Here is a 27658-nt window from a genome sequence, read left to right as displayed (position 1 = left end):
TACTGATCCTCCGCCTCCTAATACTCTCCACAAAAGACATATGGTCAGTTTTGACTTCATGGAACAAGACTAGACTATTGGCTTTCTCAAATGGACAGCTCCAAAGCCCTTTTCTGTGTGGGTTCTGTTCAGTGATGAGTGGCGAGAAACTCATTTGTTGAGACAATGATAGACAATAAAAGATAACCCTCGTTCATGAAGTGTTTTGGTTTTGACTAACAACAAAGCTGCTATTGTTTTCCCCTTATGATTCTGTCTGTGTCTTCATGGAAATATGTGCTCCTGTAGACACATACTGTAGAGGGAACCATCACGAAGGAGGTTTCAAAATAATCTGTCACTGTGATAGCATCACAACAATTCAGGACACAGTCAGAACATACCGTGTGTGTAGTTCAGATCAAATTGAGGTTTGAGTACATTGTTTGAGCATTGGAATAAGGGGTTATGAATTGGGACAGGGGCCGTTGGGTATTCAAACATTATGCCTATTTGGTGTCACAAAATGATATAGTCTCTAGAGTTTCTGCCTGCATTTATTATATTATCCCAATGAAAGAAACAGCTAGCTGTGGGCAGCTAATGGTAGAACCCTTTATTTTCAGTACCCTAGGTTTGAATTTTTCAGATTTTGGAAATACCATCCACGAGCGTAGTGTGTGCGCTTTAATCAAATACATTTGATAAGCTTCTTCACTCTGCAAAGGGAAACCATGACGTACTGCGAGAGAAATGTAATGATTGATCATCATCAAGATGTTTATCAAGCTAATGTGGACAGTGATACCAAAGCCATTTATTACAGCCTTACTCCGTGTTGGAGATTAACACACCAGACGACATGTAAGTCTTATAAATAACTGAGGGAATATAGCCTTTCTGTCCAGTGGCAAGAGTTTGAAATTTATAAATCAGATGAATGGATCTTAGCTCAAGTTAAATCATGGCGCTTCATTACTTCAGCGCAGCTCTGCCTCTTGGCTTCCACCTATCTATATGTTTTCTTGCTTCCTTCAATTTAACATTCATGAGGGATCTCCCCTCTGGTTCAAACTACTTTCCCAAACTCTCCCACCCACTGCATGGTGCCAATCACTAATCAGCAGGCTGTTTATTAAGTCAGTTGGCTGCAGCTGCCTGATGCTGCCTGATGCTTCTATGCTGCCAACATTTCACCACCTTGCTATGTGATGAGTTTTAAAATCACACATATTCAAGAGGCCTAAGGCTGTTTGGACCTAAGAGTACACATCTATGGTTTATATGTTATTCAACTCAAAATAGCAGATAAGAGTTCATTCCAGAAGTTCTGGATTCCACATTACAAGAGCATCACAAATAAAATAAAAGGTAATTTCCCTCAGCTGTTTGAAATCAGGCACATCAAAACATATTTGACTATACACATTATTATGGGAAATCCACAATAAGAACATAAACATATTGTGACCATACATCTCCTGAAATTGTCCTAATCCAATAGGTAAAAAACTTTAAAATACCAAAAGAATTCAGAGCTTGTTTGTCCTCAAATGTCTTGATATGTTCATGCGGTACATTGAAGTAAACTCAAATCCTGTTCACATCAATAGAAAGCCTGAATCGTCAGAACTATGAAATACTCCCACATCAAATTCCTCCAAACTCTACTGATCAAATTGACTGACACTTTGAACTCATCAGTTTTCCAACTCTAGTCTGTTATAGAAAGATGTGGGAGGAGAGGCCAAAGAGAAAGAAAAAAAAGATAGTGTGTACTTCTGTGGTTTTCTGAGTTGGTGTGTGTGAGTGTAGATGGGTGATGTGGTAGTGTTTTATTCAGAAAACCTAATCTTTTGATGATGAAAAAAGAGAAAAATATTGCCTGGATTTCCATCCCATCAGTGTTGTATCTAACGTAATCTTCTTTGACGGAAAGCTCTTTTTGATGTTTTATTGTCTGTGTAGCTCCAAATTCCTTTCTGTAAACCTTTCCCTTTTTCTCTATCTCTAAGGCACACAAACACAGCAGGAGGCTGAGGGTGTGTGTGTGTGTGTGTGTGTGTGTGTGTGTGTGTGTGTGTGTGTGTGTGTGTGTGTGTGTGTGTGTGTGTGTGTGTGTGCGCCCTGATTGTCCTCAAAGGGACTTGGTAAAAGAACAAACATATTTCACAGTTGAACTGAGAATCTATACATTAGAAGTAGGAAATGTAGTTTCCTTCAACACTTTCCCTCACTCACTTTCAATCTTCATTCATACATTATTTGTGCACCATCAGGTTAGTCAGTATGCAATTTAATGTGAGTACATGATTGTTCCAATTTGCTGTTTTGGCTCACAACCAACAAAAAGGAGCCACTAAAAGTAAAACAAAAAAATGTGTTTCAGGAAGAAATAGTGTACATTTTAAAGTTTGTGGGAATGATTCAGTATGCTAATGTCCTTTTCAGACTACTGTTGAACTCCTTCACTAAGACGCTATGAAGTTGTCATTATGAGTTGTGTGCCACAATTCATGGAAAGAACTGCTTATTATTGTTCATAATTCAGCAGCTGTGGATTGTGCATTTTATCCATTATGATTCCAAAACTAAGTACAATATTTTCCTCTGAGATATATATTTGAGTAGTGTAAAGTAAAATATAATGGATGTACTAAAGAAAAGTACAGGTACCTTAGAAGTGTACAGTACTTTAGTAATTGTACACAATGTACACATTAAATATCCACTACTGTTGTTGTTTTATGTCCGCCCTAAAACCAGTATAGGTGTATTATCTGCAAAACCGGACAGGTCGTCTGTTTCAAATGTTGTCAGCCAATAAAATAATCGTTATGTTGAATAGATTTGATGGCAAACGCTTATATTAAAGGTTAATGGGAAATCTCTCTCTCAGCAAGCTTTACATCAATTTGTATTCACGTTCTAAGGACAAGGTCTGTTTTGTATTCACCTGATGCTTTACAGACATTTTTATTTTATTTTATCACGCAATCCCTGCTGGATTCATTTAAAAAAGGTAATACATCACTCATTATGGCTTCCTCCCTTTTTATATGTTAATTCATTCAAGAGCCCTGATTTTGTTCAAATTCTTTGCAACTTTTACAACTTTAACGAGCTAACGGTACTATGTTGTCCAGGGGATTTACAGATGTCTATGTTTTAATGTACAATCTAAAGATGCACAGAAAAATCCAACTGTGTTTTTGCAAGTATCTTTCATTGGCCTTAAACCGACTGGATAGTAGTAATTATCTGTGTATCTGAGAAGTGGAGACTTTAACTTAATGACTTATACTTCAAGATCAAAGAGAAGAGGAGAAGAGGGGGAATGATGAGCATTGACCGTGACCATTTTAGACCTATTGCTCCTTTAGCGGTGGTTTACCCAGCAGCCACAAATGTTGTAAGAGTGAATTGCTGTTTATTTGCTACGCCCTGAGTGACATTACATGTGGTACAATCATTGTTATTGTGCAATGAACACACATACTTTGTATATTGTACATTGGAGATACTGTTTGCCCTTTTGTCTGGTTACATTACATGTAAGCCTATGTCCGCCTCTCATTGTGATTTCTCTCTGCGCACTCTTAATATCTTCCTCTCCGCCTCTCTTTGTGTGATTGAACCCAGTTGGTGGTTTAGCCAACTGGGAATGTGTGCAGCAGTTGGTGCATGTTTTTATGAAATAGAGAGGTTAACATGTCGAACAGTAAAGGCCCTGTGTGCACGTGTGTGTGTCTGTTTGTCGGCCACCGTAACCAGTAAACAAGGACACAAGGACACAAGGACACAAGGACACAAGGACACACACACACACACACACACACACACACACACACACACACACACACACACACACACACACACACACACACACACACACACACACACACACACACACACACACACACACACACACACACACACACACACACACACACACACACACACACACACAGTGTTCACAACAGGCAAAGTGTTTCCTGCCACGTAGAATGTTGCTTCCTGACTGTTCCCATCACAGAACCACAGGCCTGTTTCTGCCCCACTGATTTGTTCACGCTAAGCATTCTGTGTCTCAGATGTTTTGGACCACAGAAGAAGCCTGCAGTCTAAGCCCCGACAGCCCCCAACCACGCTCCACCCCCATCCTGTGTCTCATCAGCTGCCAATCTTTTTCAAGTCCAAAAGAAGTAGAAGTGACAATTAGGCAGAGCCCCTGTCTCCGTTTTCTCTTCTCGGTCATTTTAGACATATGAAAACTGAAAAGAGTGTGATTATTCCTGCTGCGCTGTGTTCTGCCACATCCAAATCCACCCAGATGAGACCATTCACTCTTCTATGTAGGCGTTTGAGGTGATGTCGTGTTTGAATGGATAACAAATTAATATTAAGAGTATGAGTTAATGGACATTTGGTCTAGAGGGCAATTTTGCAGAAGGTATGCATTGACACACATTATAATATAATTCAATTTGGTGAGTTAGCATTGTTGGTGATTGAACATGTAACTTTATTATTAAGGAACACTATGGCGAATATGCTTTCAAATATTTTGGGAAGTTGAAATCGGCTAAACACATTTAAAAAAAATTCTTTACTCAGTAAATACTATAGATAAGGGCAGGTGATTCGCTAAAAGTGTGAGTGCAAAAATACAAAGAATGATAACTGATCATCTGCATGTCAGTGCCGCAAATGGGCTGCCACCAAACACCGTCTCTCATGTGGAGTTAGATCAGGATTCCTCCAAACCCAACAACTATAAGAGGTAAGATGGAAGGGTAGTCTTCATAACTCATCCATTGATCGTTTTCCAGGCTGTAGCATCTGATTTGATTAAAGAATTTACCGGATTAGCGTCAGCCCAGCAAAATGTGACTAACATGTATTCCCACCTCCATTACCTCTTATTAAAAGCTAATGAGAGCAGCCAATTTTGTTTTTGTTCCAGGGAAAGTAAAGGCAGAGAAAAGACTGCCAGCACTTATTTGTGTTAATGATAATCAGATAATAGCTCCAGGAAGCTCACAGGAGAAAAATGAGAAACACAAGAGCGGTGCTTTTAATGTGGTGGAGTCATTGTTTTCTCCACAGTGACCGTGCGACCTCATCATATCTGGCTCTTAGCACAGGGTTATCTTTTTTCAAGAGTAATGCAAAGTAAGTGTAATTATACAATTCCTTAATTATAAAATGTTTAATTTAATTATATGTCATTATTGTATAATTGCAACATTATGAGTTTGATCAGGACCACCTGTCTCTCCATTTGTTTATGCATTCATGCCCTGTTTCTACCATCACTGATCAGATTTTGCAAAATGAAATGATGTTCCTCATTACAGAATTACGCCGATTAGAATTTCCAATATTGAACAGAAAATGTTTAATATTTCTAATTGTAAGACACAAGCAGTGTTCTTTTCTTAATAAAAAACAAAAAAAAGGAAAAATATAAATGTATTATGACCCTCTGTAACTAGAGCTTTAGATAACATTGTTTTTTGTTGTTGTCTTGTGAAGAAGTAGTCATTTCATCCCGGCTTGGCAGTGTGTCCTTGTAGCCCATTTTGGGTCGCTGTTGGCCTTGTTTCACTGTCACTGTCATTGTTTTCATACAAATTGGGAGGAAGTGTGCCAGTTTTCTTGAGAAATGTAGTTGGACGTGTCAGCCGAAATGTGAAAGTGCTTTGTTGTTGTGGGTAGCGGGGGATGCAGCAATCAACTCAAAAGCAAAAACAATCCCAGAAATTTAGGAATGAATTTACAAGCCCATACATAAAGAGAGTGGCCATGAATCAGTGATAGCTGGGGCGGAGATGATAGGCTCCAGTCATTTCTGTTGCATATAGCTGAGTCATGACTAGATTAAATCTCAAATGTGGCACTTCACTTTTAGAGCTTCATTCGGCAGGCCAACTGACGTGATTCTGTTGTACTCGTTTCTAGGAAACTAAGTACACTGTCAAACCAAAGAGTAAACAGCTCCTCAAGCAAATGGAAGTCTGCATCAATTAAAATATAGCAACAGAAATAGTTGGTAAACACATTGTTGTTTTTGCGATACTTTTCAATTGCCAAATTCACCGAAATGCTTGATTGGTATTTATGTGAAAGTATTATTTGATCAATCCTTATTGCTTTAAGTATTTTAGTAAAACGCATTTTACCATCTTACAACTTTTTTATTGATTTGAAATGTGAGGCACAGCATTGTGTTTTTCTCTTTATTTCAAGGAGATTTCATAATGCTAGTGAAACCATATATTTTTAACCGCCCCCTCCCAATTTAAATCCTTTTTAGTAAGAGTTGCAGAACTAAATGCAAAAAACATGAGCAAAATTCAGTTCAGAATAACAGGTTCCTTAGGATCTAAAATTGTCTCCTATGTATTGATTTTATAAACAAATAATCTCTTTACAGTGAAGAGACTAGATATAAAAGCCATTATTTATACAGGATTTATGCTGTAAATAACTGTTGAAGTATATTTGATATGTACTGTATATATATATATATCTTTTTTGGGTTACAGCTTTTCTTATTCTCACTTTTCAAGGTGGTTACGCCTGCATGGGTTCAATCAAGTTTATCCTATGCAATCTTATACAAAATACAACAATTCATAAATCCAGGATTTAATTTCAGGCTTCAGATTCAGAGGTATAAATAAACCACCCTCATATGATCCCATGCTGAATGTCTTTAATTTAGTTGCTGGCATGACAACAATTCATAAACTGTATCGATCAGGTGGAGGTTGCATTAATTGAGCATTAGGATAAAAACGAAATACCAGCAAAGGGAAGGAGACGTGCTGAATCAGACGACTCACATGCCGCCTTTATGGAGAAAGCAGAATATAATGCTGGAGCAAACACAATTGGTAATGGCTCGTTATGTATACATTTAGCCAAAAATGATGAAATTACTATGAAAAGTACTGAGGGTACAGGAAAACGTTTTTTTTGGGGGGCTGTTACCTTCAGATTGATCACAAATTAGAGTCATATGACAATCTGTCCCACTTATGTCTCCAAACCTGTCACTTCACACTACACTTCCCCCTCCTCTATAAGTGATGCTTTAATTTCCATTTGATGTTGAAGCTGGGGGAGATGGGAAGGAATGAGAGACAGCAGATTATATTTGTGAAAAAAAACACCTCAAGGCACTAGAAAGTCAAGAGACTACACTTAAAGGGAGTTGGTCAAATATTGACTACATCCATACGCAAGTGCTTCCAAATGAGATATTCCTAACCTCCTGCCAAAAAGTGACAAGAGAGGAGTGGCAGAGACAGGCACCAGCTGAGAGTATAATTGCCTGTTTAACTGTGAACAGGGCGTCACATGTCCTTACATGCTCAGCTGACTTGTTCCTGAAAATAAGTTAGAAAGAGGTAGCAAGGAGGAGAAATAAGTCTTTTGAAACACAGTCAAATCCTGCAGCGGTCAGAGAACAAAGCATAAATGCTACAGATAAGTAGATCATATCCGTAGTTTTCCAGTGAGGTCTATATTTCTGATAGTGCAAATGGAAAGGACAACTTTCAGAAAAATCTATTTTTTAAAGAGCTCATGGAGGCAGGAAAGTGAAATATCGGTAAATGTAAAATATATTCCAAGTATAGGAAATGGAAACTCAAATTGCAGCCTCAGCGGATGCAGCTAATATCACATTTGGTATTCAGTTTGGATAATGGTGACCGACATGAACTCTGGACCTGGCGAAATACTGCATTGCATTATGTATAGACTGCACAGCTAACAGCTTCTAGACATTTAAGACACTTTCCTCAAAACCTTAACAGTTATATAAGTTATTGTTATTTTGCCAAACAAATGTACTGTCATTGATCACAAAAAGATGAATGAATAAATCCAGGTTATTATGACTTTCCTGCTTTAGATTATGTCACACCAAAAACAAGGCGAGCTTTGCTTTCTCTTTTTAGACTAAAGCATGTTCTCCAAGGAGGATCAGCAGGATACATTTGAAAATGCATCCTGTTCTTTCCATGTCTGCTTCCTATCTGCACTTAGCTGGAGACCAAGCTTTTTTAAATCAGTTCGGCAGAGCAGATGTTCTAGCCTTGTGGATTATACAACTGGAGGGAGGCATAGAACCTTTAGTAAAAAAATACAATTATTTTGAATATTATTATTATTATTATTATTATTGCATTGCATTGCATTATTATGCATTGCATATACTTATATAGTATAAGTATGTATTGTTTGGTAGGTTAATGTGCAATACCAAATGATCAAATGCCTACACTCTGGAAACGCAAAGAAAATGTGTAACATAATTTTCAGTTTGGCATAATATATGTGATCACAGTGAGCAGGAAAGGACAAAAAGGATGTTTAGCCAACTGAGACTGACGAAAGTCAGAAGAACACCCATCACAATGCTGACCAGATGTTGTTGTTGTCTGTGATGCACTGTTTTTGTTATTTTTAGACCAAAATAGGACAAAAAAAAGGCAATCAGTTGCACTTGTGTGTGTGTGTGTGTGTGTGCTACACACCCACACCCACACCCACACCCACACACACACACACACACACACACACACACACACACACACACACACACACACACACACACACACACACACACACACACACACACACACACAATCTACTGTTCCAGTATTAATTAAATTAGATGTTTGTTAATCACTGACTTTTGATAATTAGTATCATCTCTAGTAATGTGTTATCATTAGTGTAACAATTAATCTTACAAACCTACTATAATGTGCATCCATTTGCATCACTGTCAGGGTAATATTAAAGATAGCCAAACCATGATATTAAGTTCACCTGCTGTAATTCAGCTGTCAGGCAAATGTGAGCTTCACACTGGGACTGAAGTCTTTCCTGATTCATGGCTTCATTCATGATTCATTCATATTTCAAGATGTGAAATATGTTGCAGTATTGCAACCTAGGTTCCAGCCTTTGAATGATGCAGTTGGAGAGAAGCTGACATGTGTGTGAAGTTTGAAAAATGAAAAGATGTTTGTCTGATTTATGAGTTTCCAGTTATGAGCTGTCAGACATCGATCTCAAATTGAGATACGTGAAGCTGAATGTATAAAAAGTTGTCTTTTCTCTGACTTTAATATATGTACTATATATTGTTTTATATTACAAGTTGGAATACTTCCTCATAAACTGCTATTTCAACAGATACTTCTGAGCTCACAAGAGAGAACAGAAAGAATCAGAAAAAAAGTCTGTGGGAATAAAAAATATAACCAAATCAAACAACATATTTTAGTTTCATAACTCTATTCTGGGTCTGACGCTTATTATGAACAATGATGCTCTATTATTAATTCACAGTTAACACTGACATTATTTTAAGCTCTGGCTTTAATCTCTCATATACCATTCCTTTTGTTTTGTGACTGCACTCTTTAAACCATCCAATGTTTAACTAATTGTATTTAGTAAAAGTAACAAGGACTTTGTGAATGAAAACTTAAATAGAAACAAACCTATCCATATCTAGTTGATTAGATTGCAAAACTTCCAAACCAAAGTGTTTTACTTATCCTTCTCTTTCTCAATGAGAATTGTAAACCAAAAAACATCTTTAATAAAAGAAAAGGAGACGTGTTTTTGTCCTTCCTGCAGTGTTGCGAAAATCATAACGCTGCTGCTTGAAATGAGTTTCTACCCATCCAGTAAATGTTAATATAGACAGGCTGTGTTTGACAATAATGCATATTTTGAGTTAAAGTCATACATCTTTTCATTACACGCTCCCTTACACAGACAGAGCTTGACAGATTTCTAGTGCATTATTGAAAAATGCAGAGAGAAAACAACAGATCTATGCAGAAGCAAAGCTGAAAAGATAAATATCCTCATATTGACCTCTAGTGTTTGTTCCTGTGCTTGTTTATCATCTTGATATTACTGATATCCCTTTTATTTCATTTCATTTGAGTACGACATGGTTATATTTTTCATATATTTCCGTCAGTGATGTTTGCTTGCTCCACATCAAATAGTGGTATTAAAATATTTGTAGTGTCATGTTTGCTTGCTAACTTTGTTCTTGATGTGTTTGACAAATAGGGATCCTAAAACAAAGATGCAGTTATAGAGCATCAATGTGGGAAAAAAGCCTGATCAAAGTCCAGTATACAACTCAAAGCATCACTATGATACTACATTTATAAAAACAGATGTGACTGTATACCTAACCATTTAATACAACAGTACAACTGGCCTTAGCCATTCTTTTAACAAATGTTTGATAGCTGCCATTATTAAAAGACTTAGCTGAATGTTTGACTCTGATTGGTCAATTCGGACATTTCAGAGGTTAATATGACAGCAGTACAGACTGCAGTTAAGCACTATAATGACCGTTACTAAGGAAGATCAAGAGAGAGAAAGGAGAGAGGTTAAATGACGGAGCGCTGGACGTCAGATACAGTAAGTCACCAGAAGCAGACCGACAGGAAGTAAACACTAACAGAAACACGGTATGTGCTCTGTATTGTTTATGGACTTGTTAGTGTCCATAAGTCAATTAAATAATTAAAATAATATTGGGAATCAAGTGTTTAGTTTGTTTAGTATTAGGCCGTGTTGTAAGCGGGATAATGTGGAGCGAGTTGGTCATTATGGGGAAAACATCACCCTTCAGGATGATTCAGATCCCTCCACTTTTCGTCGGCCTCCGTTATCACCCTGTCGGGTGTTCTTTTTCCAATAATGACCGCCTCGCTGCACATTATGCCTTACATAAGTTCTTTATTTCTGTCAAAAATGGATACTTAACTTAAATGTTATAGTTATAAAAATATGTGTCTGTGATACAAGTATACAAATGGCCACTTTAATCACACGCAAACTCAAAACACACGCTCACACACACGCTCACACACACAAACACAGAGTGCTGACCCTGCTCACCTGTAAATCTTGTATCTGGTAGAAAATCCCTGCTGGAACCTCTCTCTGAACTCCGTGTATTCTGGACATCTGTGGAAAGGTCCTTTCTCTGACAGCAGCCAGTCCAGCTGTCCCCCACTCTGCCTCGTGTTGAAGCCCAACGCCGAGGAGCTGGACGGGGACGAGGACGATGATGAGGAACTGTGTGACCCCTTCCCACCGTGTAACGTGGCACCCACTTGTTCAGCTCGGGTGGTCCACGGTGTCCATAGCAACACCCAGGGCAACCATAGGAGCATCAAGGAGGAAGCCGACCATTTAGCAAGGCAGGCAGAGCCATGGGAGCACCTCTCTTTTCTCATCAGCCAAGGAGTTGCCATGGTCCAGGTGGTGATGTACTAGGGCACCTGAGACCGGCATTTCTTCTGACAATCACCTCCCACTGGCCTGAAAAAACAAGACAGAAATGTTTGGTTTTAAATTCATTGTAAGAAACATCTTTAAATTCACAGTTTCTATGTTCCGGATGTTTCCATCGATACATTGTGAATTATGAAGGCAGCACACCCTCAAAGTGTTATTTACTATATCGCGTTTACAACAATCATAGCAGTGTGATTCATGTCTGCTCTAAATGTGCACATTAAAGGTATCGTTAAGCAACGATGCACAAATGCACAAATAACAAGGGCATTGCTTTCATTCCTCTCAAAAATGTATTTTGTCGTTTGGTGTGATCAAACAAGCTATTTAAGGTCACATTCCTGCCAAATAGTCCGCTTCTCTGGTAATCTGGAGAGCATATCAACAGACTGTAACGGATGGTGCATATGATTATATAATCAGACAACGTGCTTTAGAAACATTATAACACATAATGAGAGACATTCTGCGGTAAGGAGTATGATTAACCACCGACAGGTCTCGGACTGCGTTCACACCAACCCAAACGAAACCGCACCAAGGGGTTAAAAGCTCCAAAGGTCGATTCAGCCGTACTAAAGAAGGCTGGTGTGAACGAAACCTTTGTTTAAAGTGTTTCATATCTGGACAAAATCCAGACTGGAGTTCACTGACTATCGTGTTCACCTAGCCACATGATATTTATAAAAAGTAAGATTTTCAGTGAAGGTATGTGTGATAATGTACTTAAAATACTAAATTCACTGCCTAAACTACTTAAATGACCTCCTAGAATTCCCACAACGCTTTTAAACAACCTCAAGACAATAAGCATGACCTAAATCCACATTGCTGAGACTGTAATACATGATAAATAAGTAGGTCAGTAAAATCTCAAGTCAAACACATGAACACTATATCGTTGTCATAACAAACTGTCTCTTATTAATGTCTGCCAAGTTCACTGTCAGCAGTTGCATGCACTTTGTTTTTTTCTCCCATTGGTGTTATCACTTCACTTGTTGGTAAAAAAAATCTGGAAAAAGTATGATGGAATCATGGATTTTAACGTGTATTAACTACTTCATTTCTGGAATTGTGACATCCCTTACTATTAGCGCCATATCTTTCGGGAATCAGACCAGAGCAGATAGCGGTTGCAAATGATGCACAATTAATGGTACCGTCAGCAATTGCATTTTTCGTGTATTCACCAGTGAGGGTTGGATTTGCATCACAGTGAGAGCTCTGACTGCTTTCACGTTCTTGATGCTTTGTGTGTTTGGACAGGGATGTCATCGCCCGCCTCCATATGATCAGGAGTGTTAGCAGCACACATCAAACACATCAGCACAAATCACACTGCAGCTCAAGTGTGAACCCTCAGATTTTAACACCAAACGTCCTATGTCATGCATTCAGTTGATGCAGAGGAACACACACTGTATTAACACTTTCTTCAAGGTAACACTTTGACAGAGCCCTTCCGATGAGCAGAGGCTTGCTCCTCATTTTACTGTTAATGAGAAGAAGGATTTCTGGGCGGGGTCTTCAGGGACAAATCGGCATTTCAGAACGGATATGCAAAATAGTGGATAGGATGCTTAAAGTGGATTGGGATCTCAAGTATTCCCTGTTTATCTTCCAAACAAATTAGAGAATTAATTTCAGGTGGATAAATGCAGGCTCAGACTTGAAATACAATACTCAGGGCACTGCATTTTTAATTTTCGCTTACTGCATCGAGAGATTACTGCAGTTTGAAAAGGCAATTAGTAAAGTCATCTGTCAAATGAATGCATTTATATAACCAAGAGCAGAATGAGAACATGATGAATGGGTTGGTATGATGGTATGTTGATGCCGTTTCCTTCTACTGTTTGGCCCAGAGGTAGAGCTGCTGCTGATTAAAAATGCGTTGCCTAGTGGATACCTATTTTTTCTGGTATGTTGTTTGTAGTGCAAAAGAACAATAAAAAAGTGTTGATTCTTTTAATTTATATATGTGAAGTTTAGGGTAAGGAATAGTTAGTTAGTTAATTATTTCTGTATCAAATACAAAAAGCAAGCATAGATCTGTGATGAAAAACACATAAACAACATCTGTTCATATATGTATACTTTTTCTACAGCTACTTTTTTCGAAAGAGCTGTTTTCCCTTTTGGAGGGCGTTGCAACCCAACAGCCAACGTGTAATGTCAGTCCTTGACGTGGTGTCTCACAAACATATGTTTGCCGTCTGATCATACCTAAGCATAATACATACCATTTCACAGATTGGAATTCGACCTCAGAGAGCATGAAAGCGTTAGAGTTATTCCTGTAAAATAACGTATTGTTCCGTGTTACACTGAGTGAAACCTTAAAGGAAGACCGAACACAAAATAGCATTAGAAGAGCTTTTGATGAAAACAATGGATGTGATATTAACATTGAAAGGAATGAAAGAAAGCAAATAAAAGAAAAAGAATAAGAGGTATAGAGAGTAAAATAATGGCAGGATGGAACAATGACAGTGAATGGTAAATGTTTGGAGCAAAGACCTTGAGTGTGTGCCTATACAGTACAAACACCTTTGGTATTTTTCTCCTCTCTAGCTCTTTTTGTACCAGACCTTGCTTTTCTCTACACTATATTTACTTTCTCTTAGGTATGTCCCCTTTCTAACCTTTCTGACATTTTCCCGACTCAATATCACTTTTTTTTCTCATTCTAACTGTCATTTGTTCATTCTTTCTCTGATCAATCACATTAAAAAAACCATTCAATCCCGGAATAATCTTTTCGCTTTTCGTAGGATTTTCCTTCCTTCCTTTTGATGAATATAGATTATACTGTAAATGTGAGGCAGCTAACACATGTAGGAAGCGATATTGATTCAGACAAGAGTTCCTGCATTGGTTTCCCTCATCTACGGATTTGTGAGATTTGCCTTTCAAATGATGTTCTGTAACTTCCTTCAGAAATAAGCGATCCAAGGAACTGCCAGGCCTCCCTCTCCTCTGAGACTCCCCGCTAATTATAAAATGCATAAAACATTGTGCGGATGCCAGAGAGACAATGGGGGAAAATTGTGAATTTTTAGCCTTGACATTTAATGTTCGCCTTGCATTATTCACACACCCTTTGCGTATTTACCCTTCTCTTTCTATCAACCTAAGGGAAACGTAGGAGGAGGTAAGGTAAAAAAGGCACGAACATCTTAAATCCATATTGAAGGAGAGGGGGGGAGGAAAGGTGTCAGGGCATCAAGGTGGAATGGAAAAATCGACCACGTGTCGCGCTTAAATAACATCTACGAGAGTCGAGGGGGAGCCACGACTTATGTTTATTAGATTTTGTTTCCATAGCTTTCACCAGGCTTTGCGAGTAAGAAGTGAGCTGTTCTACCATGTTTGCACAAAAAGGGAGATGGGGGAAAATGAGAAAACATGGGGAAAGCTCAGAAAAGCTGGGGAAAGCGGTGACGGGAATGTTAAACTGGAAAACGGGCTCTTGAAAAGAATGCAGCTCTTTCTTTCCCACTAAAACATCAGTGACCAAGGTAAAAGGGGTTTGGCTTCCATACTCGTAAAAATAATTCTGCTATGGTTCAGAGTTCAGAAAATAATTTGGAGAGATTTCTGGCTTTTAGCTTCTACGAGTCAGGCAAAATGACAACATCGGTCAGCCCACAATCTGAGTAGCACTGTTACTGCCAGGAGTTCTTATTACATTTGACACACACACATGTGTTTCAAATCTGTTTGTAACTGCGGATATCTGTGCAGATTTTGTGCAGGCCTGCATATGCTGCTGAGCACCTGGCCGAGCCCTTGGCAAATATAAGACCTGAGGGAGGTCCATCAGCATTAGAGGCCAGCTGTATTCCTCAACCCCAGCAGCTCACTACTCACCTCTCAGCATTTATGCGAGTCAGCAGCAGTAGCCAGCCAGCAGCACACCTGCTCTACCCCCCTGTAATTCAGGATCACCGCACACTGAGGCCAAAAGGGGGAGGCAGGGAGGAAATGGAAAACAGAGAGTGACAGAGAGAAAAAGCGAGAGCTGGACGAAAGATCGCGGAGGAGGAGTGATGCTAACGGAACGGGATGACAGTCAGAGAGACACACACAGGGAGGTTAAGAGAGAGCGACAAATGGAAAGACAGATGAATCCAGAGGCAGAGACAAAAGAGGGTGGAATAAAATGACAGAGACAGGTCACATCTACATTTTGATGTTGGCTCCATTGGAGGGAGAGCAAACACTTGCTGGAGGGCATAGTGTCAAGTGGATGCAAGATTTATCTGATTTAGAGGTTTGATTTGGTGAAAAGCACATCAGGATTGACAAGACCCGTAGCTTGTGAGCCAATTTATTTTCCTATTAAAATTCAGTTGTCGTGTTTATTTAATTTCAATTTTTTTTAATTACATCCTATATATTTGAGTCATAGCCAAAGGAGAGTCAATTTTAGAAGGGGAAAACAATTGCATGCGAGAGTTGCACATATAATGAACCTCCTACGGCACATGTTGCTCATGTAGTGTTTAAACTGTAAAGGTCACCTTTTTCCTATGTGTAGGGTATACACTACATGTTTATTCTGTAATGGATACACTTAAGGATCAATGTGTAACAATAATTCCATCCCTTTATTAGTGGGTCAACATAATTGTATTTTGTTTGTTAATTGACAGATGGTTTCAGTTACTTTCCAAGCAACAATAACAACTGAATTTCTTTAGATAATTGAAGGCAAAACCTTGGGCTTTAAGACATTGCAATTTAATTTTCAATTAAATAAATCAAACAATTAATCAATAAACTAAGAAAATATTCAGCAGACTAATCAACTATTTTAATTGCAGCACAGTTTAGATAAACCAGATAGACCTGTGTGTGCATGTGGCTCCTTGAATAGGCACTGCTGTTTATGGCTATTAACGTCTGACAGCTTCGCCTCAACTTTGCTTTTTTAATACTTTCAGATTTGAAGTAGAGCAATGTAATTATATTTGCAGAAAATGATATTTCCCAAGTTGTTCTGCCGAGCGAGTTCAATACATTTCCATTTTGAAACGCTAATATGACTTGTGTAAACAAGCCTCATAATAATAAATAGCTAAACCAGTATCATCATCTGTCAGTGTGAGGGTATCATTTTGACAAGTTTGGATGGAATTCTTCCTACTCAATGAAAGCAAACACAAACACGTTCGGCACATTGTCACAGCAATAAGGGTCTCTTTACAGACTTCTGCAATATGTCTGCATTGCATTATTGTTGTTTTTTGAAGGGCTGAAAAAGTGACTTGTTAATATAAAGGAGAAAAATGCAATGAATAAAGCAGGGAAAGGTGGATTACTCTATCCGTCATAGCTCCTACAATAAGCTGTCAGCACACCTAAAGCTCTGCCCACTAAAATAGCAAAGTAAAATGTGTAGGCAATCCAGGGAAAGAATACTGATTAAGGATAAAGAAAGTGTACTGCAATTAAAAAGTGTGACTGGATTAATCATATGAGGACAAAAGAAAGGGCTAAGAAAGGGCATCTGATAAAAAAGAAGAAGAGCCACGTGTAATTGGCTTTTGCTCAGACTCATAGTGCCGACAGCCTGTTTTTACACAGGGAAACCCACCAGTCCCACAAACAAACACACAAATACATGTTCTCAACAGCAAGTCTGGATTGGGAAGCAGCAGAGCTGGCAATAATGTCAGGGTAATGCTGATAATGTCAGTAGGGACAGTCTGATGGGCTATGGTTGGGGAACTGGAAAACTGAGAAATGTTAGGCTGTGCATATCATTTGTTGCAGCCATGTGTGTTACTGTTATCAGCAAGCTCCCTGGTCAATCTCCAGCTAGACACACAAACCGCCATATGGTCAATTAAGGCCCATCAATACCTCTGTTAACATCTTTACAAGCTGATAATTAGGAAAACCACAGCCTGTCAGCAGCACACTGCGGAGAGTCACATGATACCACCTCATGAGGCCCAACCGCTGATGAGTGTTAGAAAGTCGGAATATACAGTTTGATCTTGAGTGTTATAACAATAATTGTCATTGTGTATGCATAAGTTTGATGTTACGCTTATGTCATTATGGTCGTAATAATAACAAAACATTGCTTAAGAAGAATAAGTGAATTGAAAAAATGCCTTGCTTCTCACTTGATAAATTACCTTAATACACATTTTTCTAATGAGTCTGTGGTCTCAATGGCTAGTTTCAAGTGTACTTTAATTCACTTCCAATACGGAAAAAAAGCCTAATTTGTCTTTTTCAGCATTTTAACATAACTTAATCTCTTTATGTTTGTAAGATATGGCTGTTGTTTAGCTTTGTTTAAAAATGTGCATTCTAACAAAGCTTAAACTAATGCTATCTTCTTATTTAATACAAAGTGGACTCTTAATTTTTCATGGGATAGTGACATACAAAGATATACACACTACAAAATCATTGGCACGTATTTACACAGCCCATTAATACATTAGTGTCACTTAGGAGCCAGACTAGCCAATCAGTCAACGGACATTATAAGTACAAAGATCCACTTATAAAATGCCAACACACTTTTTCAGCTACTAAATACACTGCGCAGTCCTTACCCTTCAATGGTATGGTTTGATTTGTTCTCTAGCCATACAAGCTTTTGTAATGAATCAGGCTCAACATTCAGAAACAGACTTTGTGACCAATTGGTTAATCGTGTTCATCACAATAGGCAGCAATGCTGTTACTCCAGTAAACCCAACTATAAAACAAGGCACTGGTCACACTGCACATATTTCTTTTAGACTGTAAACATTAAATTAATGTATAATGTCCCTGTTTTGCACACATGCAGGTTACAAGAGACCGAAACAGAGGTACAGTAAAAACCTAGAATAACATTACCCAAAATAGAAGTGTCTCAGTGGATTGCAGGTTATCCTCTGTAACTTTGTTGACATTCACTGAAGTAAAGCTTGAATAATTAATGGAAAACAAGGCGGCTAGGAACTTAAAAGTGCAATCAGTTTAAAGTTCCTGATTACCTGTGTTAAACTGAATCAGGGAAACGATCTGAAATCCATCGGTTAGGTGAAGGATAAGTTGATTTATAAGGATTGAGAAACTTTAATTTAAATCTTAAATCAAACCTGCAGTAACTAATGAATTCCAAGGATGGGCAAAAAACATTTTAATGATTTCATTGTTGGTGAGAGTGTTACCACAGGGGAATTAAATTGCCAGTTTTTTTTTTTAGTGTAATTGCAGATGCCAAATCGAGATAATTGTATGGTTACAGTCCTGCTTTGCTGGCTTTCTTCTCCTGCTTTCTCTAACCAACTCCCCCTTGTACCCCCCCCCCCTGTCTTCTTTTAGATTTTTCTCCATCTATTGTTCTGAAAATTACACAAGCTGCTGACTACTTAGTCAAGCAGCCCCATACAGTCCCTACCGTATACTGTATGCATACTGCAACATATCCTTTATTAGCTGCTATCTAGTTTAATATCTTCCAAAGAGGTCCACTCGCAGTTATCTGGGCTTCAGTTGATATTCTGCCGGCAGCAGCATAAAGGGCTGGGGGGATGAGAAATTCAAATTACACCATACCATGAGGCAATATACTTTAAGCCCACCTGAGGCTTGTTCATAATATACAGTACATGAAATTGACTCATGCCAATATATCTGTTTGCTTGAACAATCCACTTTTTACGATGGTAATACTGAGTGGTCTCTTATGACAAATTACTAACCCTAGAAACAACTTTAATAGAGGACAAACATAGAAAGAAAGTAGCAAAATGGAAATGAAAGCTGGCAAATACATTAGTTATTTGGAAATAAAGCTAAAAATCACCCTACAAATATTTTTTATTCATCATCTTTTGGGCGCTTTGTTTTACATTTATTAAAAGGTAACATCTTTAGCATTTATTGTGAATTGTATTGCTCCAAAAATGTATATAAAATATATAACAATGATTTATTGCTGCCGTTTTCGCTTTCTTGAAGTAGCTCAATGAGGTACCCCAACAACATAACTGCAAGAAAAAAGCAACCTCTCCAGTAGGAACAAAACTCCTGTTCCAGTACAAAAGTTCAACATGGACTCCAGGATACTCTGCAACTTCTACAGGTGCACCATCGAGAGTATCCTGACTGGCTGCATCACCGCCTGGTATGGCAGTTGCACCGCCCTCAACCGTAAGACTCTACAGAGGGTGGTGAAAACTGCTCAGCACATCACCAGGACGGAGCTGCCATCCATGGAGGACCTCTACACCCAGCGGTGTAGGAAGAAGGCCGGTAGGATATTAAAGGACCCCCATCACCCCAGCAACAATCTGTTCTGTCTGCTGCCGTCTGGCAGACGGTACCGCAGCATCCGGACCAAGACCACCAGACTCAGAGACAGTTTTATACCACAGGCTATAAGACTACTGAACTCCTGAGCTGTGTGAATGTCTACTCACATCTTTTTATAGTACACACATACATATATATATATATATATATATATTATACACATCTGCCATACATATCTGTTTATAGTACACATATCTATATATTATACATATCATATACATCTGCTATACATAATATATGCATCTGTCCATACCTCCTCATTCAACAGTGTAAAGTATTTAAATACTTTCAATGTATTCCACATATGTATATATTTCACATCCTCAAATCTGTATTGTTAATATTGTAAATATTCTTCTCTCTTTTTCACTATTTTATTTATCTTTTGCACCATGTATGTTGAGTTGTTGGAGGAGCACGCGACATAAGATTTTCATTGCCAACATATACGCTGTATCTGCTGTGCATATGACAAATAAAACCTTGAAACCTTGAAACCTTGAAAAACAGTAGAAAAATAATGAAGCAAAAGTCAGTTGTCATGACATACATAGCAGTATTGTAGCTGTTAATTACTGATGCTAAATATATATTGAGTGCTGCCTGTGTACAAAAAATAAAAAACAGACAAAGAGCTCACAGACAATTGCCAGGCTCTTTGCAGAAAAATCTGTAAAAAAAAACAAATGGCAAATGAATGCGCAAATATCAAGCTTCTTGTGTAGCCATCAGATGCCTACCAGTCTGGCCCTGTAGGTGAATAGTGCAGCCATGCAATTAGTACTGGTCCAAATGTAGCTGCAATGATTATTTCTACAATTACACAGACAAAAAGGCTTTGACTGCAAACACTAACTAACCACATTGTCATTGTGATATTGGCTGGACTGACACACATTCAGTGCCGCAAATAGAAACCACATTGCTAAACAGACACATTCATTAATGAGCTTATGGCAGCTTTAGTGGACACAGCTGTTTCAGTGAGTAATATACACATTCTAGCTGTACAGAGGCACTTCTTCATGAAATTAAAGGAAAACCTTCTCACTAGGCAGCCATTGTAGTATGAAATTTGGATGATATTGGAATTTCTAGATGGATTTGCTGATTAATTTTGTGCAATTACTCCCTTTTGTTATCGCTGTACTGATATAGTGGCATATTTCTGTGCATTTGAAGGTTGATTTCGGGTTGATTGATTTTTTACCTACCTCAAATTACCGTTTCCTTTGTTTGAAAGTCTCAGAAATAGTCTCACCACAGGTATGAACTGCAATCACTGCAACCATCAGTGGCGTTAACCGGCAGCATTCATTAATCAGCCATGTCACTTCTGCCATCTACCAATACTACTAAGTTGACACTAACTACCAATAATGAGAAGAATTAGCCGTGGCTGAAGGGCCATCAGCCCTTAAAGGAAATCCATCAACAAACAAACAGCTGGATATTTGCCGCTGGATTGCGTCACTTACAGCCATCAAAAGCTTCCAGATAATCTGACAGACATGAAGGACAAGCCAAACCCACAAACAGAGGTCAGTGTGATGGATAGTGTACTTTTCAACAAGTGTTTCATGCTTTGTTACACACATACTTTTATTCATTCCATGAAAATAGGAAAAAGTCTATCAGTTGTTTACCCAATAAATGATGATGCTTGCATACAAACACTGTGCTTTTTGTGGTCATTATTTTCAGGCCAGTTCAAACAAAAGGCTGCCAAAGCACTGTTCGTCAACGAATCCATTACGCTATTGATACAATCAGTATTGTACCATTGTTACAACAAATGGGACGAACAGAACAGTTAGCTCTACTGACTGGGTATCTCTGTTCAGGTCCAAGGACAATCTAAAGGAACAGTTGGCTGTTAATTGACCTGGCTTAACCACTAATGGCCTATCAGAGCTTAGCCAGGCAGGCCATATGTGGGCTAATAGGCCAACCATGGTGTTACCATGAGTCCAGTGATGAAGGGGTGCAATGCTCCACTTGCCAAGTTGCTCTGATTCACATAGTCAAACCTGGAAACACAGGTGGACTAATTCTAATTCAAGCAGCACATACTGTATCAGTGCTCCATAATCTTAACCAAATGTGTATGGAAAACAGTACATGTAGGCTGTTGTGACCAGGACCTGGCTGCCTGCAGCCAATACTCGATGTGAATAAGAATAAGCAGTGAATTAAAAGGGTGAGATTTGCAGGGTCCAATTGAACGTGACTTTCTCTGAGTAAGTTGGGCTGAAATGCATTTCTGTTTTTAAAGAGACAGATGGGCTTTACAAAGATCCATCTTACAGTCATACACAGAAGTTCAAAATGATACGTGTATTTTCTCAAATATTGTACCACGGTACAGGTTTTGGCAAATGTATTCAACTGGTGCACGACATATCACACTGAAAAAACAGAAACATTGACTTTATGTAAATGCAGTTATGTGAAATGTATGACTTAATACACTTGATTAAAGTCAATGCTTCAGTTTTTTCAGTGCAGATATATAGTATTTATTTTTGTGATGCTAGTGTTGTGGGTCTTAGGAGGACTATGTTGGTACGACACTTGTTCATCCAAACTGTCTGCTACAACAATTTTATGTATAGGAAGACTTTGTTTGTATTAAAAAGTATAAAGGACAACTAAAATAGAAAAAGCAATGTTTTGCAAGCAGCTTAGAACATCAAAGAATAATTTACTTTCGATGCTCCAACTAAGTTAAGTGCTTTATGAAATATATACTTTTTAAACAGCGTAATGTTAACCTCATTTACCGTATACTGTGTGTTACAAGCTGACGTTTCTTACAGTGCATCGGTTTTTAAATGAACCTTACGTTATGGTGTTTGGTCACAATTGCGCTGACAAAGGTTATGCCTTCCCTTTTAAGTTCATTTTACAAGGTAAGTAATGGCCATGAAAAAGTCATTCATCTTCAGTAAGTGGTGAGCAGGCAGGTGGAGAGCCAAGGGCCGCCTGGCATCCTAAACCTGAATGTGAGTTTGTTCTAAAACTGTCATATTTATGCTCAAAAGGCACTCGCCCACACAGCTGCTAAATTTAATCTTACAGTTCCTTTGTTTGACCTTCAAAATAATCTCGGTTACAGAGAAGGTAGCCACACAGTTAGCTGTGCTGTGTCTTTTCATTACAATATATAAACTTAATTGTCTTCTCAATCATGTAAAAGTGAAGAGCACTGCAGAGTGAGAATGGAAGATGTCAAAACTGTATTCACATATCTTTGTCTTTGCACAGATTAAACAAATGAATGTGCACTTTAGAAGAGATGTTTTCCCACATATTTACTATAATAGGCTAAACTAAACAACGCCTTTACAGTATATCGACTGTACAGAAAAGAGAGTGGTTCAAATGTTCTCATTTAACTCTTTAGAGTTAGGTGACTCAATACCTCAGTTAATGTTTAACAGAGTGAACGGCAGTTGGAAGAAGTACTCAGATCCTTTTCTTGAGTAAAAGTTAAAATAATTTGGTTTTAAAATAATCCATTACAAGTCAATGTCCTTATTTCAATGTTCAGTAGCAGTTAAAAATGATTAGCATCAAAATGTACTTGTATTATCAAAAATAAAAATACTCTTAATGTAAAATGGATCTGAAATTCTGAAACCCTGAATTTCCCAACAGGGATAAATATAAAGTTCCATCTTATCTTATCTTTTCACAGACCAAATTTGGATACCATAAATATAGCATAAATAGGGAACACAGTACTACATTATACCATATCATCAAGTTGTGTGTTTTTATGTTTACAAAGGAACTGTGTTAAAATCAATTTAGTGGAGTAAAAAGTATAAAGAAGCATTACATTGGCATACTAAAGTAAAGTCGAAATGTGTCAAAAACATACTTCAGAAAAACAATTGAGTAAATGAACTTTACTTTCAGATATCTTGCAGTATGCATACAGTAGTTACTTTCCACAACTGACAACAACCTTTGAGAATGCAAACTTTGGTATTGCAATTGAAAATTGTGTGTCCTGCCTATTTGTCTAATAAAAACATATCCTGCCTAGGCCAGCATACCTAGCAGTGTCTATATCCAAGCAAGTGTCAACATGATACCATAGATGTGACTGCATTGGTCTACAGATGGCATCTTTCCTAAAGTCTTTATCCATCATTGGTTTTAAGCAAAAAGACTAAGATAAATCCTGCTTTTGACTATGATCAATGTCTTCTAAGGAAGATATTTTTTAGTGCCCACATAGTGCTGTCGTACTTTCACTAAGCGTGTCGGACCATAACAGTCACCTTTATCAAATGTCACATTCTAATTTCATTGCATTGTTCAGATCTTTGTGAAGATATTTCACATTTGCTGTGTTCTGTTTTCATGTGGCCAGTCAAAAAGCTTATTTTCTCCTTGTATTCATACACGCTACAGTACATAACATTAACTCCTTTAAGTTCTTTTATCATCAGGATGTTGTGTAATCTCAATACATCTTTTGGTTAGGAACATTTAACCCTCTCAAATGACCTCTATATCTGAATGTTTTTTGATAAACAGTGGAGCATCTGCTGCATATTTCAGAAGTTGTAATTCTTGATTCCTGGACTGAAATGAAAACTGTAATCCTGTCCCTTGGGTCTTCTGGAGCCTCATTATTCATTCAACTATCATGTGGGAACCCCAGCAAAGGTAAAACTGTAAAATATTGTATGTTACAACACATAGTGTAAGAAAAGGGTACTATCAATTGCATGTGTGGGTATTGTGTTCTGTTTGTTTGAATTCTGTGTGGGCAGCCATGCAACGTGCCATTGCTCCATCACCATGGGGAATGAGTGTGACAGGGAGGGAACGTGACCCTGTCATCACAGAAATATGTTCCTCATTGTTACTCTATTGCTTCTGGTGGTGATGTGTAATCAAGGCCAATTGCAAGGCCATCGTCTCATCTCTGGCAAGCAGCACATGTCACATGTGTCACTCATGCTTTATACCCAGCGCCCCAGCCGTAATGCAGTCAGCTGGTGTTTGCACGATGAACCGAGATTCATTCAAAAATTACAACCTTGGACCGTTTCATAGAAAATTATCTGCACCGATTTCTCAGGGGAGCATGTGTTTCCATTTGAACCTTATTAGAAGCGTGCAAATTGAATCTAGTCAGCCACAAGCTCTGGAATTCAAATTTCTGAGATTAGCATTGTGGGTGAATCAATAAAAGAAGCAATTCAAGGCCTTTTTACAGGGTGGCCTAATCAGTATAAGATTCATCAGAGTTGCCCTTTGGGAGGGAATAGTCCCCACTTCTCTCGTTCGTGTTTTCCAAAAGAGTCAGACATTCTTGGCCAAAGTGAAAGAGGAGGCATGATTGAAGGCTTATTTCCCCTTTTAACATCATCAGCAGGAACCTGCCTTCATTACAGGAGTGCATTAGCAGCTTATAGTCAGTTCATTGAAATGTGTTTAAGAAGTCCCCTCATCTGTAACAGATGTACTCCAGTCTCCTGGGTCTTAGTGGGTATGTATACCTCACACACACACACACACACACACACGCAAGCACGCACGCACACACACAAAGTTGATCTCCCACTGCATCACAGATAGATTGAGACCTATTTCTTAATGATCTCTTCCCCTGGGATTCCTATAGAAAACCATTTAGTTAGCAGCACTGCTCCTCAATAAAGCCACAAGAGGTCTTGTAATTGCTTCACCAGGCCACAGCGGTAACGCTTCATTTGGCTGAGGAGAAACCACAGAAGTAGCAGCATAAAAATGGCCCATCATGCATCTGTGCTGTATTTAATCTCCGCTGGAATAACGGTGGTAGTTTCAACCTTTCAGCTCTCATATCTCGTCATTCTTAATTGGTAACAATCGAAATTCGGAGCTGTCAGTCAAGTGTTTCCCTGGCAATCAAGAAAAAAATGATAAGTACATGAGTTGGGCAATTATTAACATGTCAGTCGTGACAGACACATGTAATTCCACCGCTCACTCTGGCCTAGCGATCCTGAAGAAGCTCGATTTGCCACACATTTAACAAGCACCACTTTCAGACCATTATCTTTCTGATCTTAACCTTGAGGAAAATCTAGAGTAAACCATTTAGCAGCAGCATTCTTTTCTTCAAGAATGGTTAGATTAAGACTGAGGTATTTTTGGCTCTTATTGAGAAACCCTAGTAACAACACACCACAAATGAGCCCCCAATTATTATAGGATGAGAAACATTAAGCACTAGGAATGAGCACCAAGCTAACAGTCCATGTATATATTGCGTGATTGATAAGAGGATAAACTACCATCAAATAGATAATGGCAAAATGCAGATTGCAACTCTGATAGCAGCGTGATCAGAAAAGATTTGTTCTATTGATCAAGAATCACCTAAAACTTGCACAGTGGAGATAAAAATCCTTAGGTTTTTTGTAGACACTAATAATTCAACTGTGATGCCCCGCTATACAGTACATGAACATATTTTCCAGTTTATTAAAACATGCAGCAAATTCTCCTGAATTCTAAAATGATGTCTCAAGGGAACTGTCAATTCTGCTGAGCTACAGGTCCTTTTTCAGTTTGGCTTTCTGTGATTTCAAAGTTCTTAACCTAGATAAACTTGATTTAAAGCTTCTTGAACCAGCTCAAAAATGCATCAGGAAGCTGAAAAACATTCACTCTTTTTTGAAGATTTTAATTCCAAACGTTTACTTAATTAAGGTTAAACGTAAGACTTTAAATAGTAAAAGCAGAGGATCACAGCGTGATAACAGTATTTTTACGTAAGGATGTAAATGCATAATGCTAAGCATATATTGTACAAGTCTATGTTCTATTCCAGCTTTACATTTATTGATGGGAGAAAATATATTAATCATAATTTAATTTCTAATGTTTTTTTCTAGGTTGCATTTTCTTTTTATTTCACAATATGGAGAAAATTAATGTGGTAGTACCCAGGAGAGTGGTTAGTTATGGTTCCTGTGGTAAGTGGTATAAGCAGAGGCAGCACCGAAGTGCTCATTATGACAAGTATAGAACATCCTCGAGTCTAAAATGGCAGTTATTCAATGGCTCGTTGTGTGTATTTAGACTGCTATAAAAAATGAAAATATTAGAGTAACAAACAGAATACATCATAGCTTATTTTTTTGTAAGAGATAGAATACCAGAAATCCAAAATCATGTATTAGTCCCGCAGCGGGGGCATTTACATTGATACAAGCAGATACTTGCTGCACATAAATCACCAGCATTTTACCAAACATGTTAATGTTAACCTCTGTCGACTGTAGCCAGTAATTCAAACAATGTTTTACAATTGGTCCATCCCTCCTCCTGTTTATAACCGATTGGAGCATTTCAATGTCAGTCAGATTGAACTGTGAATTAAAGCTGATCACTTTCCAACAGGAAGCAAGGAAGTAAGAGGCACCAAAGAAACCCTACACATTGGTTGTTAATAATGCAGTGCAGTTTCTAGTTAAGACATTTAGTTTGTGTCTTTCCCATTAAAATCCAATCAAGTCTTCAATTTCTAACAAAGCAGTGTTGCATGAAGGTTAAATTGCTCTATAGCAACCCAACCTTGCCTGTCCATGCCACAACTTTTCATTATTTCACCATTCATGGGCACCCGACTGTCATTGCTCAGGATTATCTTCTGGAACTTTTAATGTGATGACACCTGAAGGACATGTTGACACCCAAGATGTTTTGTTTAGGCTAGTGAATGGTTAATGCAATGTTTTACTCATGCACCATCTGCCTTTTCAGAGCAGGATATCAGACAGTTATGGACATTAAAATGTGTTTCTGAACTCATCAGCCTTATACAGTTACACATTTACATTCATCCACCCATAATGTATAAGTGCACTCTTTTGCCCTCTCTTTACAACTCTGATGAATGAGATTTAGATTGAGCAAAGTGGGATGATGGGTGGGTGAGGGGTAAAGGTTAACTGAAGAGATCAAT

The 27658-nt window shown here is 38.2% G+C and overlaps 1 protein-coding gene across 1 annotated transcript in view; it reads right to left on the bottom strand.

Moving 5' to 3' along the window:
- The window catches only part of brinp2 (bone morphogenetic protein/retinoic acid inducible neural-specific 2), a 176389-nt gene that overhangs the window by 76142 nt on the left and 72589 nt on the right, over nt 1-27658 (bottom strand). The window contains exon 3 of the mRNA XM_063885029.1: nt 10942-11367. Coding sequence (XP_063741099.1) covers nt 10942-11300 — 359 coding nt within the window. The 5' untranslated portion in view covers nt 11301-11367. The remainder of the gene's footprint in view (nt 1-10941; nt 11368-27658) is intronic.

The sequence above is a fragment of the Eleginops maclovinus genome, chromosome 6, assembly GCF_036324505.1.
Source record: "Eleginops maclovinus isolate JMC-PN-2008 ecotype Puerto Natales chromosome 6, JC_Emac_rtc_rv5, whole genome shotgun sequence".
Lineage (NCBI taxonomy): Eukaryota > Metazoa > Chordata > Actinopteri > Perciformes > Eleginopidae > Eleginops > Eleginops maclovinus.
The sequence above is the reverse complement of the archived record's forward strand: the minus strand, read 5'-3'. Positions and strand labels throughout refer to the sequence as shown.